The 16,779-nt window shown below is 38.0% G+C and overlaps 1 protein-coding gene across 1 annotated transcript; it reads left to right on the top strand.

The window, feature by feature from the left end:
• The first annotated feature begins 2,724 nt into the window (after positions 1-2,724).
• LOC149685499 (uncharacterized) lies at positions 2,725-12,793 on the top strand. The gene is made up of 5 exons (XM_089871037.1): positions 2,725-3,027; positions 6,152-6,415; positions 9,717-10,592; positions 10,936-11,433; positions 11,489-12,793. Exons 1-5 carry the CDS (start codon positions 2,725-2,727, stop codon positions 12,791-12,793), a joined length of 3,246 nt encoding a protein of 1,081 aa, XP_089727163.1.
• Positions 12,794-16,779: the final 3,986 nt, after the last annotated feature.

Below are 16,779 nucleotides of genomic sequence, written 5' to 3'. Positions count from 1 at the left end.
ATGAGAGTGTGATTGGGCAGGCGACGTATTTGGGGACCAATGGGTACTTGTACAGAGTTAATTTCTGGTTTACCATCGTTGTTTACACCTAATAGTTTCTTCATTATATCGAAATTCACGTGATTCTCAGTAGACGAATTTAAATAAAATCCTTTAACTTTAATTATGTTAGTGATTTTTTCTGTTGCGGGGTCGTAAATATTCATTGAATAATTTTTCGCACCAGCGCTTCCAAACTCAAAAATATAGGCGTCTTTGCCGTATGGTTCTAACTCATTCTTTAACTCACCAAGATAATCTCCTGTAGGGATATAGGAGCGCCATCTGGCGAGAGGTAGATAAGGCTGTCCGTATCCATATAAAAACATAGGTCTCCCACCATCTCGAGATGTTTTAAAAGATGAAGGCGTACCATAGTCGTAGTATAACACGCTATAACTACGTTTGTATGCTTGTGAGCTATCTCGTTTTCTGCAATATCTTCGGATTTGACTAAGATGGTATTGTCGTTTAAAGTCAAGAGACTTTTTACCTCTTTGTCTGGGTTAAGAAGTAACTCGTATAGAGCTTTTGAGTCTTTTATTATATCTGTTGAGGTGTGTCTCGTGTTTTGTCCAAACTTCCCCCAAAAAGAGTTCAGCATTAGCTTACTCAGGCATCTCAACCCCTCATTCTTTTCAATTTTATCTATATCTAAATCGATCCCCTCGACTCTTTTGTAATTTTTGATGTAGTTTTCTTTATCCTCGTGGGTGACGCATTCAGCAGGGAAGCCGCTACCCAGAGTTTTATACTCGAGGAAGGCGTTTACATAATCTTCCCCCCCCGCGAGCCGTTTGGGGGGGCGTCCGACCGCGTTTAGGGGGGTGGGGGTCGCGAACCACGTGCGCGCGTTTTAATTAATCGTGTTTAAGTATGAATGATAATTACAAATTTGTTTCATTCAAGTATTAGACATGATACCATTCACTACACCTGGAAACTTAATTATTTTTGGTCCTTCGGGATCAGGTAAAACAGTTTTATGTAAAAGAATAATAGAAAATAAGGATAAAATGTTTCAACCTAAAGTTGATTTAGTTGTTTGGCATTATAGTATATATCAGAATGGTTACGATGAATTAAAAGAAATGGGTGTAATTATGCGTCAAGGTTTACCCGACGTTACTATATACGATGGTACTCAAACAACATTAATCGTATTAGATGATCTTATGTTAGAAAATAAAAATAATATTTTATCCGAAATATTTACTAAACAATCGCATCATAGTAAATTATTCGTAATTACCCTTTTACAAAATATATTTGAAAAAAACTTGAGAACAGCTTCCTTAAACGCTCATTACATGATTCTTATGAAAACAGTAAGAGTATCTTATGCAATTAGTGGCCCTTTCTAAACAATTGGCACCCAACAACTCTAAATTTATAGTAGAATGTTATTTGGACGCGACTGAAAAACCGCACGGGTATTTGCTTTGCGATTTAACCCAAAAATGTCATTCCGATTTAAGGTTTAGAACAAATATTTTACCGGGAGAACAGATCGTCATCTATACTCCCAAGAAGAAAACTATATAATTAAACAACATTTCCTAAATTCAATCATTCTTTACGATGTCACCACCAAGAAAGGTCAAGAAAACATCGTTGAATAAAAAGAAAAAAAGTTTACCAGCTAAAAATATCAATTCAATAGCCGCTTTGGGGCAATTAAAAAAACCGCAAAGATTAGCTATTCTTAAAAATTCTAATAGAGAAATTATTGATTCAATTAGCGAGTGTTGTCAAAACGCTTTACAAGGCGCAGTCAATTTGAAACCAGACGTTTATAATAAACTGTGTAAGCATAAGAAAAATATTCGAAAAATCGCTTGCAAAAATATTCATTGGAAAGACAAAAGAGCAATTTTATCTAAACAAACCGGAAGTGGTTTTTTAGCGTCCTTTTTCCTGTAATTTCGAGCCTTTTAGGCGGATTATTTGCAAAATGAATAAACAGTTAGTTTACGCTAATAAAATGACCTTAGTGCCTTTGGAACAACAGCAACAGCAACACGAACAAAGTCCTGACCCCCCACCACCACCACCACCACCACCACCACCACCACCCCGTCAATTAATAACAACAAACAATGATATTTCAAAAAACAATGCAGTGTTATCAGAGTTGGATAAAGAGATGAACCTAATTATCTCAAATCCCACTTTAGATGAAAGAACCAAATGGGTTTTTTACGAGGAAGCCCTGAAACGATACCAGAGCATCTTGAAACCCCCCGCCCATCGAATAAACACGACACCTGGATTAATATGTTTCCACTGAAATATAGGGGGGCAGCGAAAAAGATATTTGATCATTTGACAAGTAACGCCCATAGCATACGCTGGGATGATGCGGGGGTTCTTTATGTGAATGACCTTAAGATCCCTGATTCTGATATAGTTCAACTAGCACGGGGTAACTCGTTCGCTTATGGGGATTCCCCCTACGGGATGGACAGAATTTGAACCTTTTGTTCAAAACTTTCTACCTCCTAAAAGTAAATCAAAGCCTCTTTTAGCACCGCCCTCATCAATCAAGAAATCGCCTCTCTCCGCACCCTTAAAAAATAGGCTTCGACCACGGTCGTATTTAAGAGCGAAGAAGAGATTAACCTTTGACAATAAAGCCAGCCCCTTAATATTAAAGAAACAACCTTTCAATACCAAGGGTACAGTATGGGAGGTCTATCGCAGCTCCAAAAAGAGGAAATCTTAAAGGACACTTATCTCAACAGCAAACACAGGTCAGGGTTCACGGGTTTAGCACCCTTGTACAGGGCGGTTCAACATCTTGATATTTCGAGAAACGATGTCAAAGCCATTCTAGAGGCCACTGACGTTTACACACTACATAAAACGGCTATAAATAAATTCAAAAGACGTAAAATCCCTGTATTTAACATCTCGGATAGAGTCGAAGTTCATGTAGCTGATCTGGGGTCAATCGCCAAGTACAACGATAACTACAGATACCTTATGGTAGGCATTGATTGCTTTTCCCGAAAAGCTTTTGTGGTACCCATGAAAAGAAAACACGCTGCCGAAGCTACGAAAGCTCTCGAAATAATCATCGAACAAAGCAAACCTAAAGCCATCTGGTCCGATTTAGGAAAATAATTTATTAATTCAAGTACGCAAAAACTTCTAAAGAAAAATAAAATCAAATACGGTTCTATGACGTCAGAAAAATTCCACTGTCCTTTTGTAGAAAGATTAATTAAAACTTTAAAACATCGAATATTCAAAATGTTGACTCATTTCAATTCTCATAGATATATAGATCATTTGCCAGACATAGTTAAAGGCTACAATGCCTCTTATCACTCCGTAATAAAAATGGCACCCGATAATGTTTCCCCATCTAACGTTCTGGAAGTCTACAAAAACATTTACAAGCCTGAATTGAGTAATAAGCCCACTAAAAAAGATGTCAAATTTCGTGTTGGTGATTTTGTAAGAATAAGTAAGCTTAAACCAGAATTTTCTAAAGGTTATGAACCTAATTTCTCGACGGAAGTATTTGTCATTTCCTCTATTCTGAGTTTCAGAAAACCAGTGTTATATCGTCTGAAAGATTTGGACGACAAGCATATAAGCGGGTTGTTTTACTCGAATCAGCTCATTCGAACAGTGGAGCCCAAACTGTTAAAGATAGACTCCATACTCAAGAAACGTAAACGTTAAGGGAAATTAGAATATTTTGTATCGTTTATCGGTTTACCTAAATCACAGAACTCTCGGGTAACAGCCGAAAATGTCGAGAAATTCTGAATTCTATTTAACGCTACCTAGCGACGCTAGTATGGACATCTACCCTAATAACACTATGGGTAGCTACATCACTAAACTACCGGATCCTATTAATTTACAAGGACAGTGGGAAATTTCGTTAGTAGAGATAATATACAGGGTGTATCTGAAATGGACGTAGGAGCGGAAGTATTTGGGTTCCTGGGGCCAATATAAGGCGAAACTGTTCTATGACATTTTTTCGTACGCCAACCCATTTGCAAGTTACTTGAACCTAGCCCTTCCTAGTTTGCATAAATCACAGCATGTCGACTTCGTCTAAAACAGTAGGAATTAAGTTCAAGATAGGATGCTTATTGCAAATTAGTGGTTGCCAGCTAAAACAAAAAAAGCGTCATAGCCATAGAGTTTATCGGAAATTTTTAAGGAGTAGAAAGTTGTACAGTTGGTGACTCATAACAAACATCATTGTTAAACAACATGTTACGATTAGTTTGTTGAAACAACTGACCGATACTAACGGGAAACTGACAGCGATAACTAGCGGAAACTAAAAAGGAACACCGACATTTTGCTTCATTTTTCAAACAATCGAAAGGTTGTTAAAGCGTTCATTTTGGTTAATGTACAAGACTACATATCCGGCGACGTCTTTTTTCCATTATATTAGTAAATTATTTTTTACATGCTTTAAAACACTTTGAACCTTTAAAAGAAGTACCTTTTTTACCGTTTTTAATGGAAATTTTCATAGAATAATTCTAAGGAGTAAGAATGTACATTTTCTTATGGGTACATTACATTGCATCTCGCATTGCACGTATGTCTCCTGTCGTTCTCAACGCTGGCAGATTGCTACCAGTTAGTAAACAACATAAGTCTAAAGTTTTAGGGTGGTCTGCAAATTTACTAAGGTTTAATCGTTTATTAATTTATTTGCGAAGTTTTTTCTTAGTTTTAAGTTAACCCTCCACTTTTGGTTTTTTCTCGAATTTTCTTTAGTTTTATTTGCGGTCATCCGCTCGGCTCCGAGGTTAAGAACGAAAATTTCTTCTTAAAATTTTTTCTCTGCTATTACTTTTGGTGGTACCTCGTAATCAGTGTAGGCCAATAACGAGCCTTTCAACCCTTTCTTGAACAGGTTAGTAGTGTGTGACCTTGAGACGGAATGCTAGGTTTCATGAAGCCCACTTCTAAGCACGCTATTCAACATAGCGTACCTAATTTGTTACGGGTGAGGCACCAAGAAAAATGCCTTTACTCCCTCACTCAATTTTTTGGAGAAAGGAATGTTCCCTTTTCTGGTCACTTTGAACCATAAAAAATTTTAATTCATTTTCAACATTTAGGTTTCATCAGTATTTGTTGATTTTTATAAGGGTTTATTTCATTTTCAACATTTAGGTTTCATCATTATTTGTTGATTTTTATAAGGGTTAAATTTTGCAAATAATGCATTTTACTGCTCAGTTTTAACAGGCGTTGCCCAACATCCCAAGCCAAACATTCGTCCACTAACATTTATTCACGAATACCGATTTCGATAAGTTGCAACATTAACCTAATCTTTAAACTAAATGCAACCTTTCGATTGTTTGAAGAATGTAGCAAAATGTCGGTGTTCCTTAATAGTTTGCGCTACTTATCGCTGTCAGTTTACCGTTAGTATCGGTCAGTTGTTTCAACACACTAAATCGTAACATGTTGTTTTACATTGATGTTCCTTTATGAGTCACCAACTGTACAACTTTCTACTCCTTAAAAATTTACTACAAACTCTATGGCTATGAGGCTTTTTTTCTTTTAGCTGGCAACCACTAATTTGCATAATCATCATATCTTGAACTTAATTCCTACTGTTTTAGACGAAGTCAACATGCTGTGATTTATGCAAACTAGCAAGTGTTAGGTTCAAGTAACTTCCAAATGGCTTGGCGTACGACTAAATGTCATAGAACAGTTTCGTCTTATATTGGCCCCAGGAACCCAAATACTTCCGCTCCTACAGATACACCCTGTATACAAACAGCTTCTACAATGTAATATACAAAACCAATAAGAGAAAAACACCTGAAGATTCATTGGATGATGGCAACTTTAAAAAACCTAAAAACCCCAAGTCATGCGACTTAACATACCAAGTTGAACGATAGATACAAAACTGACCAGATACGAAATCTATCAACTGCATAATATACCGGCTGGTCATTACAAATCACTAAACCACGTTGTGGAAACTATCAATACTTCCAAAGTATGCGAAAAAACAGCTTCTTTATTTCATATTAATGAAACGACGGGTCATGTAAAACTAAATACCGATGCTTCTGGTGATACAAAAATTATCTTCAAGACCCACAAATCATTAGCCGACATCTTGGGGTACAAAGACCATCTCAATATACAAGGTTTGAGCGATAGACCAGCCAGATTAATCTACCACGTACCATCTCAATTATATATTTATTGCGACCTGGTAGAAGGGGAAATTGTCGGTAACATCCACGCCCCCCTCTTACGTATTATACCCATCGAAGACAAGAAACACGGGGATACCGTGTGCCTTACTTTAGTCTCACCCCATTACATCCCTTTGTCAAAACATTATATTAGCGAGGTTGGCATTTATATAAAGGATCACATGGGTGAACCGGCTTTATTTCAGTTTGGACTGTTGCACTGTAAAGCTCATTTAAGATGCGCAAGTCCAACGCGTTAGATAACAAAAGATGTGTCTACACGGATTATTATACTCAACAAGCGATGTTTGGTGGTGGTCTGAGTTTTTACATCGGCAAACAAGGACAACACGGCCACGGCCAAAATGGACAAGGGATAGGGTCCTTCTTGAAATCTTTCGGAAGATACGTATCACCTTTCTTAAATAAAGGGGCAAAGTTCTTGGTAAACAGCTTCTGGGCACATCTTCAGAGATTATAAACGATGTCGCCGCTGGAAAGGATCTGAAAACTTCCGCTAAAAGAAGGTTCACCGAAACGCTGGATGATGTACAACAACAATGCGGTAGATGGGGTGCCAAAAAAAGAAAAGTCTAGCTAAAAAGAAAAAAATACCAAAGAGAAAGAAATCTATAAAACAAAGCAACACAAACAAATTTAAATCAGATAAACGTAAACTTTCATTCAAAACGGTTCGCGATATTTTCTCTCCCTAAAAAATGGCCGAAGCTTGCAGTACTGGTTTCGATATTTTCGCCACCCCTCCCCTTCAAACGGCCATCGAAAATTCCAAATGGGTTCCGTATCAACCTTTGACTTCCTTGAAAGGTGACCAACCTATTGAATTTGAAGTAACGTCTTGCGGTAGCGAATACGTGGATACAGCCTTAACAATGCTGTACACCAGAACTAAAATTGTAAATGAGGATGGAACCGCTTTAACAGCCACTGACGAGGTTGGACCCGTAAATAATTTCCAACACAGTCAATTTGAGCGTGTCGATTTGGAGCTGGGCGATTGCACAACAACACCCGCTGCTAGTAACTACGCGTACACGGCTTTGCTTTCGGCTCTGACGTCATACGGTCCGGCGAATAAAGAATCTCATTTGGGGGCTTCTTTGTTTTACAAAGATACAAGTGGAAGTATGGATTCGCTTACAGAAAATATGGGTTTTGTTAAACGACAGAAACTTACAGCATTATCCGAGGAAGTTGAGATGTATTCCAGCCTTTACGTAGACATGTTTAAAATCCCTCGATATCTGATAAACGGCGTTTCTATGAAATTAAAATTACACAGAAGCAAACCTAATTTTTGTCTTATGGGGAAACTTCCCGCGGCAGGCACTGGTTATAAACCCGTCATCGTGGAAGCCATATTATACGTCTTAAAGCTGCAATTAGCCCCTAAAATTCTAATTGCTCATGAACAAGCCTTAAGTATTAAACCAGCCCAATATAGTTACACTAGAACGGAAACTAAAATATTTACAATCTCGCCTAATATCTTAAACACATCAATCGGAAACATCTACCTGGGTACCCTGCCCTCAAGGATTACAGTAGCTATTGTAAAGCATACTGCTTACAATGGAACATTGGATAGTAACCCTTTCGACTTTGGACATTTTAATGTCAATCATCTAGCAGCATTCATCAATTCCGAACAATACCCATCCAGAGCCTTAAGACCCAACTACAGTAAAAAGCAATTTGTCCGAAGCTATTACACTTTTTTTTCGGGGTCAAACTGCCACTACAATGACAAGGGGAACAATATCTCTATGGACGACTTTGCCTCGGGTTACGCCATTTTCTGTTTAGACTTAACACCTGACGGTTACGCGAGTCATTCAGATCATTGGAGTCCCACGAAGCAAGGACAATTAAGATTAGAATTGGGATTTGAAAAACCCACACCCACTACTCTTAGTTGTATCGTATTAGCCGAATTCCAGGCTTTGTTACAAATAGATAAAAATAGAAACGTGTCAATCGTTTGTTAAACAAATAATGAACGCCGATCAGATAACACGCTTTCTACGATTCACACCACATTTCCTAGGTGTTTACCCAAGTGATTTATTACCCGAAAAAATTGACAAGTTTCCTTCATCTATTATAATAAATTTAGACAATCACTATAAAGACGGGTCCCACTGGGTATGCTGTTACTTTGATGGAAACAGAAGGGGTTATTATTTTGACTCACTGGCTTTAGGGAACTTTCTCCCCTCGATTAAAGAATTTGTTAAAAGAAATTCAAGAAAATGGTCCTTTAACAAAAGAAGACTTCAAAACTTGTCAAGTTCGACATGCGGACTATATTGTATTATGTATTTAATACAAAGAACAAAAAGAAAGAGTCACAAATCATTCATGAAGCAGTTTGGACGAGATCGGTTGAAAAATGACGTCATTGTTACAAACATGTTGAAGCGCGCCCGTAAAGATTAACTTAATCCTTTTGTTAACAAATACTCTTTGTAATCTCTTTTGTATTTTTAAAAAATAAATGCGTCATCCTTTTTTTAATACTGTTTTCTTTTATTTCATATATTAAGGAAGGGGAAAGTATAAAACGGGGTAGTAAATTTAGGGGGATATAACTCAGATAATCCTATCCTCATATTCATTCAGCATCATGAACTCCGAGCTGCAAAGATATCACTCTTTTTACTCCTGGCCACAAGATGAAAACTATAAAAAAGCTTTAAGTAGAGCGGATTTTTATTCGTTACATACCGATGATCTAGTACAATGTTTCGAATGCAACGGGATTTTGCTAGCCTGGAAACCGACCGATAACCCTTACGAAGAACATTTAAAACATTTCTCTAAATGTAATTTCATCAGAGGTGGGCCTACTAAAAACATACCCTTTACCATTGATGAGCCAGAAACGTACACTAAAAATATAAAAATCAAGACTGAATAAAAAACGCCTGAAAAACCCCTAGAAAACACGGAAGAAACTTATCATACCTTTAAAGTCAAAACTAAAGATCTCGAAAGATTAGTTTTGGAACTCTACGTTAGAAAACAACTTAACGCGTTGTATATCAAAGAAAGGCTTAATGACTTACGTAAGATTTAAAAATAATCAATCAATCAAATATTGGCAGGTAAAGTGAGGAGAACGGGAAAACCCGCCCCCTCGACCTTGAGTGGCCGCCATCTTGAAATACTCCATACTGGCTGCACACTCTCTAGTTAAGTTTATCGCTGTCCGATTATTCCAGTAAAGAACAGAAAATACAACTTGTTGTCAGAAATGGGATGGTAAATAGTCGGAAAATTTTACTTCGGGTTAAATGACCGCGTTATAGTCGCGTTTATTAGCGAAAATTCGCTCGCGTTTGTAACGTATAGACTAAGGCTTAGTTCTATAATTGGTTTGCAAAGACAATCCTCCAGCAATTCGGACGTTTTTCTCGGAGTGCGGACCACAAACAGCTACCAATGGCGATTCCTACAGCGCAGACCTCTTCCGCGTTCCAAGTCACTCCACCAGATGCCTTTAATTTCACGTGCCCAAGCGAATGGCCGGTATGGAAGAGACGTTTTGAACGATTTCGGCGTGCCTCAGGCCTCAGTGCTAAAACCGAGGAAGAACAGGTTAACGCTCTGATATATTTAATGGGTGACAAGGCAGACGATATATTTGATTCCTTTGGACTATCCGCGGCAACGGCAAAAGATTTCAAAGCAGTACTCGCCAAATTTGAAAGCCATTTCATCATTCGCCGCAACATAATTTACGATCGTGCCAAATTCAACACTCGATACCAACGAGAAGGAGAATCAGCAGACGAATTTATCACGGCAGTGTATTCCTTGGCGGAACATTGCAACTATGGCAATCTCAAGGATGAGTTGTTACGGGATCGGATAGTCGTTGGCATCCGTCACAAGGCTCTATCAGAAAGACTACATTATGATGAAAACTTAACCCTCGAGCAAACAGTTCAGAGAGTGCGAAGTTTAGAAGATAGACAGAGAGAACAAATGGATCTTCAAGGTTTAACACAATCTAAAAATGTTGATCGCATACAAAGTCAAAGCTATCAGAAGGCCAAACCAAGACCTCAACATCGTCAGTCAAAACCTAAACCAGTCAAGCACATTCCACCGGTGAGAAACAATACTAAAACTCTAACTTCTAATAGCGGAAACAAATTCAGCAAGGGATGCGGCCGTTGTGGCGCCTCGCAAACACATGACCGAAACAGTTGTCCAGCCAAAAGCGCCAAATGCTATGGGTGCGACAGAATAGGACACTACTCCAAGATGTGTCGTAATCAACAGATCCATGAAGTAGATATAGAGCCAGTATTTTTGGGATCAATATCAACCCAAAACCACCAAGACCAGGAAACTGATGACTACGGACTTACTCAGTTGTTTCAAGAATTCAGCACTGATCTCTACCAGTACAGCCCACGGGGATGTTCTTGAAAACACTCTAACAAGAAAATGGACCGTTGATGTTGAAGTAAATAAAATCAATATCCAATTCAAGGTCGACACTGGAGCAGATGTGAATGTCATTCCTCTATCGTTATACAAGTCATCACTGAGTCACGTCCAAAGTCCATCAGACAAAAGACTATATGGTCCTGGAAGAACGAAACTTACTACAGAAGGAAGACTTTGAGTCAACCTGCGTCATAAGAATACTGACAAAGAGGATTATCTTTACGTCATTCATGATTTACAAGTACCACTCTTGGGATTATCAGCGAGTGAAGATCTTCGAATTGTCAAGAAAATAGCTGCAATCGAGACGCAAGATTCAATACAAGAATCGCCAGTAGACCCTATCAAAGAATTTCCCTCCTTATTCAATGGACTTGGAAAAATGAAAAATCCATACAAGATCCGGTTGGAACCCGATGCTCGATCCTTTGCGTTGTCAACTCCACGTAGAGTCCCTATAGCTCTAATGGAAGGCACTAAGAAGGAACTTGATCAAATGGTTTCGAAAGGCGTAATCACACAAGTAGAGGCACCGACAGAATGGTGCGCTCCCATGGTTATAGTACTCAAGAAATCAGAAAAGGGGAATCAGAAGACGCCTCCAAATCTTCGTATTTGCGTCGACTTTACAAACCGAGAACGTTTTCAGTTGCCGGCCGTCGATCACCTTTTGGGACAGCTAGCTAGCGCGACGGTATTTTCAAAACTTGATGCCAACAGTGGGTACGGGCAAATACCCCTGGAGAAAGAATCCGCCCGCTCTACTCACAACATTCATTACCCCGTTTGGACGGTACTACTTCAATCGACTACCGTTTGGATTAAGTTCGGCCTCCGAACATTTTCAAAGACAAATAAATACAATTCTCGAAGGAACGCCTGGCCAAGTTAACCTGCAGGACGATATCTTAATCCACGGCTCAACCAAACAGGAACATGATGTCAACCTCAGGGCGGTTCTACGTCGTTTGGAAGAGGCCGGTATAACGTTGAATCCAGTCAAGTGTAAATTCGCAGTATCACGAGTGAAATTCGTTGGACACACGATAGACGAGTATGGACTTAGTCCCGATGAAGATAAAATCAAGGCGATCGTACACATGAGGGTGCCGCACGACGTTACTGAGCTAAGAAGATTCTTGGGGATGGCCAACTACTTGGCTAAATTCGTTCCGAAGATGGCTGATGTAATACAACCATTAAATGCTCTTCTTAGCACGAAAAATCAATGGTTATGGTCGGATCCACAAGAGGAAGCTTTTAAAGAAATCAAACGTATCCTTTCAACCAGACCAGTTTTGGCCATGTTTGACCCATCCAAGAGAACAGTAATATCCGCAGACGCTTCGTCATTTGGAATCGGTGCAGTCATCAGACAGGAGCAATCCAACAAGGAACTTCGGGTAGTTGCGTACGCGTCCAAAACACTCAGCCCAGCAGAACAAAAATACGCACAAATCGAAAAAGAAGCGTTAGCTATGACGTGGGCTTGCGACCGTTTTAAAGACTACGTCCTGGGAATCCAAGTCCTTATAGAAACCGATCACACACCGCTGGTTTCAATAATGCAGACGAAATTGTTAGATGATTTGTCGCCTCGTCTACAACGTTTTCGAATAAGAATGATGCGATACAACTATGACGTTCAATACGTGCCGGGAAAAGAACTACTAGTTGCCGATACATTGTCAAGAGGTCCATTACAAGAAGTGGGTGAATACGAGCTAGAAGACGAAGTTGCTGCCCATGTTCAACTAGTGACGTCGGGCATACCCGCATCTGATGTAAGATTGGCCGAGATATGGGAGAAACAAAAACAGGATACCACTTGCAAGCAACTTTCCCAGTACACAACCGATGGGTGGCCGCAAAAGAAGAAAATCCCGCAGAACGTGGTGATGTATTATCCATTCCGAGAAGAGATAACGTTACAGCAAGGCCTCCTCATGAAAGGATCTAGAATCATTATTCCAGACACATTACAAAGAGATATTCTTGAGCGAATTCATCACGGACATCAAGGCATCAGCAAATGTAGAGAGAGAGAGCCATAGCATCCGTTTGGTGGCCTGGCATTTCAAAACAAATCGAGGAGAAAGTAAAGACCTATCCAAACTGTATTAAAGAAGCAAACAATCATCATGAGCCTCTTTGTCCGACTGACTTTCCAGACAGACCTTGGAAGGTTGTTGCGATGGATCTTTTCTACCTTCAAGGAAAATGGTACTTATTGGTCACGGACTTGTTTGTGTTTGATTTTCTGCATGTACAGTAGCTGGTTGGTATTCATTGTCACTGAATACTCCATGGAAGTCCTTGGGAATTTCATCATTACAATGAGCAGTGTAAAGGATGTCGACTTCATTAGGGACGATATTTAGCACTTTTTGAACGACATTAGGCACATCTTGAACTTTAATAGACACGACATTTCGGATGTCTATAATGACATTTTGCACGTCTTGAAAGAGTTAGGTACGCCATTTTCACGTCTTGAAATTCAGTAAGCACCATATTGGCACGCCTTAAACATCATTATTTACTTCCCTTACCTTGTTATTACTCCATGCATAACAGTGTTGGCAGAAATTTAGTTAAAAAAAAGTTGTGATTTTTATTGTTTGAAACACGATTTGTTGTTTTAAACTGTTTTTTAAACAAGTAGAAACAAGTAGGGAAAAAAATAAACCTCTCCGAGCCGAATTTACTTTCTAAACACAAGTCCACCAGCCAATGAGAAAAACCGGAAATACATAGTTCAAATTGGCGAAATATTGCCAAGGTCTTTAGCAAAGGCTTAAGCGTTTAACAATTTCCTTTGTATCCTCAATAATTCTAATGAGGACCTAAAATTTATCACTGAAGGGTGTATTTAACTTTCGGCTCAATCTGAACCGTTAACACCTCCTATAAGAGGAGGCGAAACAAGGTCATTTCTAGTTTAAATCTAGGGTATCTTATTTCACAGACCCAATCGTTTCAACACTTGTGCATAGATAAAGAATTAACACCCATATTATCTAATGAATATAAAAAAGGCGATTACACTATATATATATAAATGTAGTAAAGCTGAATTAAAAAGTAAACACCAAATTTCAAATGTTAATATTAAAAGATGATCTTGGAATATTAAGATGAAACAGAGCTTTATAGCTACACAACTACTTAAAGAATCGTAATGCCGAAAAATATTTAAAATATTTCCATTTAATATTCTGCAAAAAGGAAATGTTATCGTTTTGTAAGAGATCTTATCATCCTACTCGCTTTATATTAACTTTGATGTGCGTGTAGTGTTTCGATTCGGATGCAATCTTCATTACTCGTTCTATATAAACTCTCACTTGTGTCATTACATAGAAATAAGTTTATCTTAAACAATTAATTAAATATAAATGATATTAATTATTTTAATCGCCAGTAAATAACTTTAAAAATAGTTCAATCGTTTAAAATAAAGTTGTTCCTATTATCTTTCGAAACTTTGCTAATATTGACGTTTAAAGTGAAGGGTACCCCTCTTGCCCGCTTTCTTGAAATTGTGGGGTATATATACGATTCGTTTCCATTATAATAATAGATAAAAAAGCATTCGCGTGAACCGATGGTGGAAGCCCTGCCATTGGGAGGCTAGACGTTTCTCGTAACCCTAGGCGATCGCCGCGTATATCTTAAAACCAAACGATAACGATGGGGAAGAAGCCGGATTGGACAAAGACCTGAAGATGGTGGTGCATAGAAGCTGGTGTCAATGTGGGATTGACGAAGAACAGAAGATGGTGGTGCTTAGAAGCTGGTGTCAATGTGGGATTGACGAAGAACAGAAGATGGTGGTGCTTACGAGGCCACACTGAGAGAAAAATAGCCTGTGAAAATTACAGAAAATGTCTGGCAACTTAAGAGTCCATAAATATTCAGTGTTATTTACAAGTAAGTCTGAGATTAACATTTTGAGGAGAAACCGTGTTTTCAACAGACAAGCGGTAAACTGGAAGATATTTACTCCAGTAAAAATAACAGAAAGCCTCTGTTGGAATAACAGGCAAACTGCAGCCACCAAAGGCATTTAAATATGTAATATTTACATAATACTTCAGTAGAGAAAACAGGCGGATCGGTAACCGTAAAATATTGATTTCTGTCATAATAACAGAAATATTCTGTGGAATTAACAGACATACTGCATCCCAGAAAACGTTTAATTATGTTATATTTACAAATCTTTTAGTAATTATAACGGGCATTTCGGTAACAGTAAAGTATGGAATTCTGTAATAAGAGCAGAAGTATTCTGTGAACAAAACATGCAAACTGTAGACCCGCAATTATTAATTTACGTACTTTTTACAAAGAATTTCAGTAAGTAAAACATGCGGTTCGGTAACCATAAATTATTAAATTCTGTCATAATTACTGAAATATGTGTAAATAACAGTCAAACTGCAGCCGCAAAAACATTCTCTTAAATAATAATTACATAATATATCAGTAGAGAAAACAGGAGGATCGGTAACCATAAATTCTTGAACTCTGTCATACTTACAGAAATACTCCGTGCTAACAACAGACAAACTGCATCCCCAATAGTATTGAATTATGTAATATTTATAATATATTTAAGTAGGAATAACAGATGAATCGGTAACCATGAAATATTGCATTCCGTACTTACTACAAATTCAAGTGAGCCTCTAAACCTAATAATCTGTATAATCTACTAAATGTTTCTTTAATAAATATTGCAGAACAAGTTTTCTAAAGAAAAAAATTCTGAAATATTGCATGAATATTTATTTCTAAATACAGCACTTTCGTCGTCTAAACGATTTCATCGTGTAATAAATACTGATAATTTTGTAGGAAAATAAATCGGTAAGGGTCGTTGGGTGGTTTGTACCAAGAAAGAACTGAATTACTGTATCATAAAAGATTTAATAAAGAAAAACTTCCAAACTACTTTAAAACCAAAACATTGTGGAACTTTTATAATGTCACTTCAAGTTGAAATATCGTACTGAAAGCATTTGTTTACATCTAGTCGTATTCGGACATTTTATTAATCAAAAATATTATTTTAACGTTGACTTTGTCCTTTGGATTTTCTGGGTTTATTTTTGCAATCTATATCTATATAAATCAAAGTCCTGACTGACTGACTGACTGACTGACTGACTGACAGACTGACAGATAATCAACGCCCAGCCCAAACCGCTTGCCCTAGAAGGCTGAAAATTTGCAGGAACGTTACTCATAAGAAGTAGGCGCGTACTAAGAAAGATTTTTGCAATCCGCCGCCATCTTAAAAAATGGCGCCCAGAAATGTAAAAACTCTTCTCTATGCAACAAAGTCCGCGCGTTTCAACCGATTTCACAGATATTTAGTACACGGGTTTCCTTTAACCTATAGACAGACTAAATGCTCTTTTGGGTTCGATTTGTTGCCATCTTTTTAAATGGCGGCCAAAAACTAAAAAAACCCTTCTTTATGGGATAATGTCCGCGTGAAAAGTAATAAAAAATGTCCCGACGGGCTGACGGGCAACGCCGAGTGCCTTCGCTCCTAGGATGCTACAAAAATATTAGTCATCAGTAAAATCTACACATTCTTTGTATCATTTTGATGGTAGTTCTTATTACACGCGAGCGACGCCGCGGGTAACAGCTAGTGCATCTATAAAGAAACAGAATATAAGTACTATTTTGCTCAGTTTTCTGAAATTAGAATCTTGACAATAGAGCTTAACCAAATGACTGAGTGCAGATTATAGTAAACAAATTAGTTTATCTATGGTCAAGAGCATATAAGCCAAAAAGCCACGCTACGATAAAACATACCTTTGAAAAAACTCCAAAGTAATCGCTGAAGAGCTTGGGTATTGTATGTTTAACACATAGTACAAGCCAAAGAAACATGCAAGTCCTGTGCATAAATCTTCAGGGGCGATGTGATCATTCACAATAATACGGTTTACAGATAGCATATAGTGATTAGCTTTTTCCCAAAGTTCCTCCTGTGAAAGAGATGACATTAATAAAA

Source organism: Phalangium opilio, unplaced genomic scaffold, assembly GCF_054372755.1.
Source record: "Phalangium opilio isolate 3A_F unplaced genomic scaffold, DU_Popi_V2 ptg000032l_1, whole genome shotgun sequence".
Classification (NCBI taxonomy): domain Eukaryota; kingdom Metazoa; phylum Arthropoda; class Arachnida; order Opiliones; family Phalangiidae; genus Phalangium; species Phalangium opilio.
The sequence above is the reverse complement of the archived record's forward strand: the minus strand, read 5'-3'. Positions and strand labels throughout refer to the sequence as shown.

Bases quoted from the DNA above. Each gene is read 5' to 3' on its own strand.
- LOC149685499 (XM_089871037.1), top strand. From the start codon at position 2,725: ATGGGAGGTCTATCGCAGCTCCAAAAAGAGGAAATCTTAAAGGACACT. The intron at 3,028-6,151 runs GTAGGCATTGAT...ATTATCTTCAAG, and splicing joins ATAACTACAGATACCTTATG to ACCCACAAATCATTAGCCGA. The intron at 10,593-10,935 runs GTATTTTTGGGA...CTGCGTCATAAG, and splicing joins ATGAAGTAGATATAGAGCCA to AATACTGACAAAGAGGATTA.